Source organism: Penaeus monodon, chromosome 20 (assembly GCF_015228065.2).
Source record: "Penaeus monodon isolate SGIC_2016 chromosome 20, NSTDA_Pmon_1, whole genome shotgun sequence".
Classification (NCBI taxonomy): domain Eukaryota; kingdom Metazoa; phylum Arthropoda; class Malacostraca; order Decapoda; family Penaeidae; genus Penaeus; species Penaeus monodon.
The window spans coordinates 2488918-2490076 of record NC_051405.1 but is presented as its reverse complement, the minus strand read 5'-3'; the positions used below and the strand labels follow the sequence as shown (position 1 = coordinate 2490076).

At 38.7% G+C, this 1159-nt stretch overlaps 1 protein-coding gene across 1 annotated transcript in view; it reads left to right on the top strand.

The window, feature by feature from the left end:
* Positions 1-1159, top strand: part of LOC119585581 (ribosome production factor 1-like) — a gene marked incomplete at its 3' end in the record, with an annotated part of 12063 nt that overhangs the window by 2127 nt on the left and 8777 nt on the right. The window contains 1 exon segment of the mRNA XM_037934249.1: positions 924-1061. Within this exon segment, the coding sequence (XP_037790177.1) occupies positions 924-1061 (138 nt within the window).

The following is a 1159-nucleotide window of genomic DNA, read 5'->3' as shown; positions in this document are numbered from 1 at the left end:
CAGGGGCTGCTGCCCTTCCAAACCCTTGCATTCCAGGCAGGGGGTTGGACTGATGTAGCCTCTTGAGTTTGTCAAACTCCATGAGGTAAATATTCCTCATCACACTCTCAATGCCAAGTTTCTGTATAGTAACTGGAGTTTCAGTGTTTCAAAATCTGGTGACTGTTTCTGCTATATTTGGTTATTAGTTATGAAAAGAATCTTTTGATCATAGATTTTGGGTTGTAAGAAAATTACCAAGATCTTTACATGAAATATTCATTGCCTCTGTTTTCTTTCACTATGTAAATGAGACTGTGAATTGAAGTTAAATAACTCTTACATTTATTAACATGTCACCATAAAATCTTGTTACTAATACTCTGTTTGATGTGACAGTGCAAAGTAGATTGACACGGCAAGTGGTTACTAGGCACCAAGTGGAGGGAATGAGATTGGCAAGTCTAATGGCAGGAATGTGGGCCTTTGGAAGATCAGGCATTGTCTATATGGAGGCTACCAGAATATCAATTAGATATAGGGTAAAGACATGGCACAAACAGTACAACTTTGGAAGGGTAACCTTTGAAGTATTTTTTGTTTTAGTTTTAATTATTGCCACTTATTATGTACCTTTGTGTATTTCCTAATACATGTTTAGGAGAACAGTCATCACTGTCTTTTAGAGTCACTTGAAAGAGGACTGGCCTTAAGCAGTTACCAAAGGGCTAATAACACCTCTAGATACCAAGCTAAAGTTAGCGATTTAGATATCTGAAACTGCCCTTTATATTTTTAATTGAATTACAAAGATTTCTTAACTTAATTAGCAAGTAAATTCCTTGCATTAAAATACGAAAGCTGTGGTGTTTGCACTTAACTCAATTCTTTGATTTTATATACTTTTTTTATGGTGAAAGCTAACCTATCGTTATTCCTTGCAGGCTCCAGTCATGAAGTCCATTGCAGAAATTGCAAGAGAAAAGCTGAAGAAACTTGAGCAGATGGTCCACCCAGCCAAGCCAGACCCAGGATCGAAGAAAATCAAGAATGGCCAAGTGCTGATTAGGAAGCAGAGCAAGGTGGGTGCCTTGTTCCCTGGGTGTGGGCTCTGTTGCACACAATCAGAATGGGGCCGAAGGTGTTCTAGGGATTGCAGCTGTAGGCTTTGTTTGTAAGG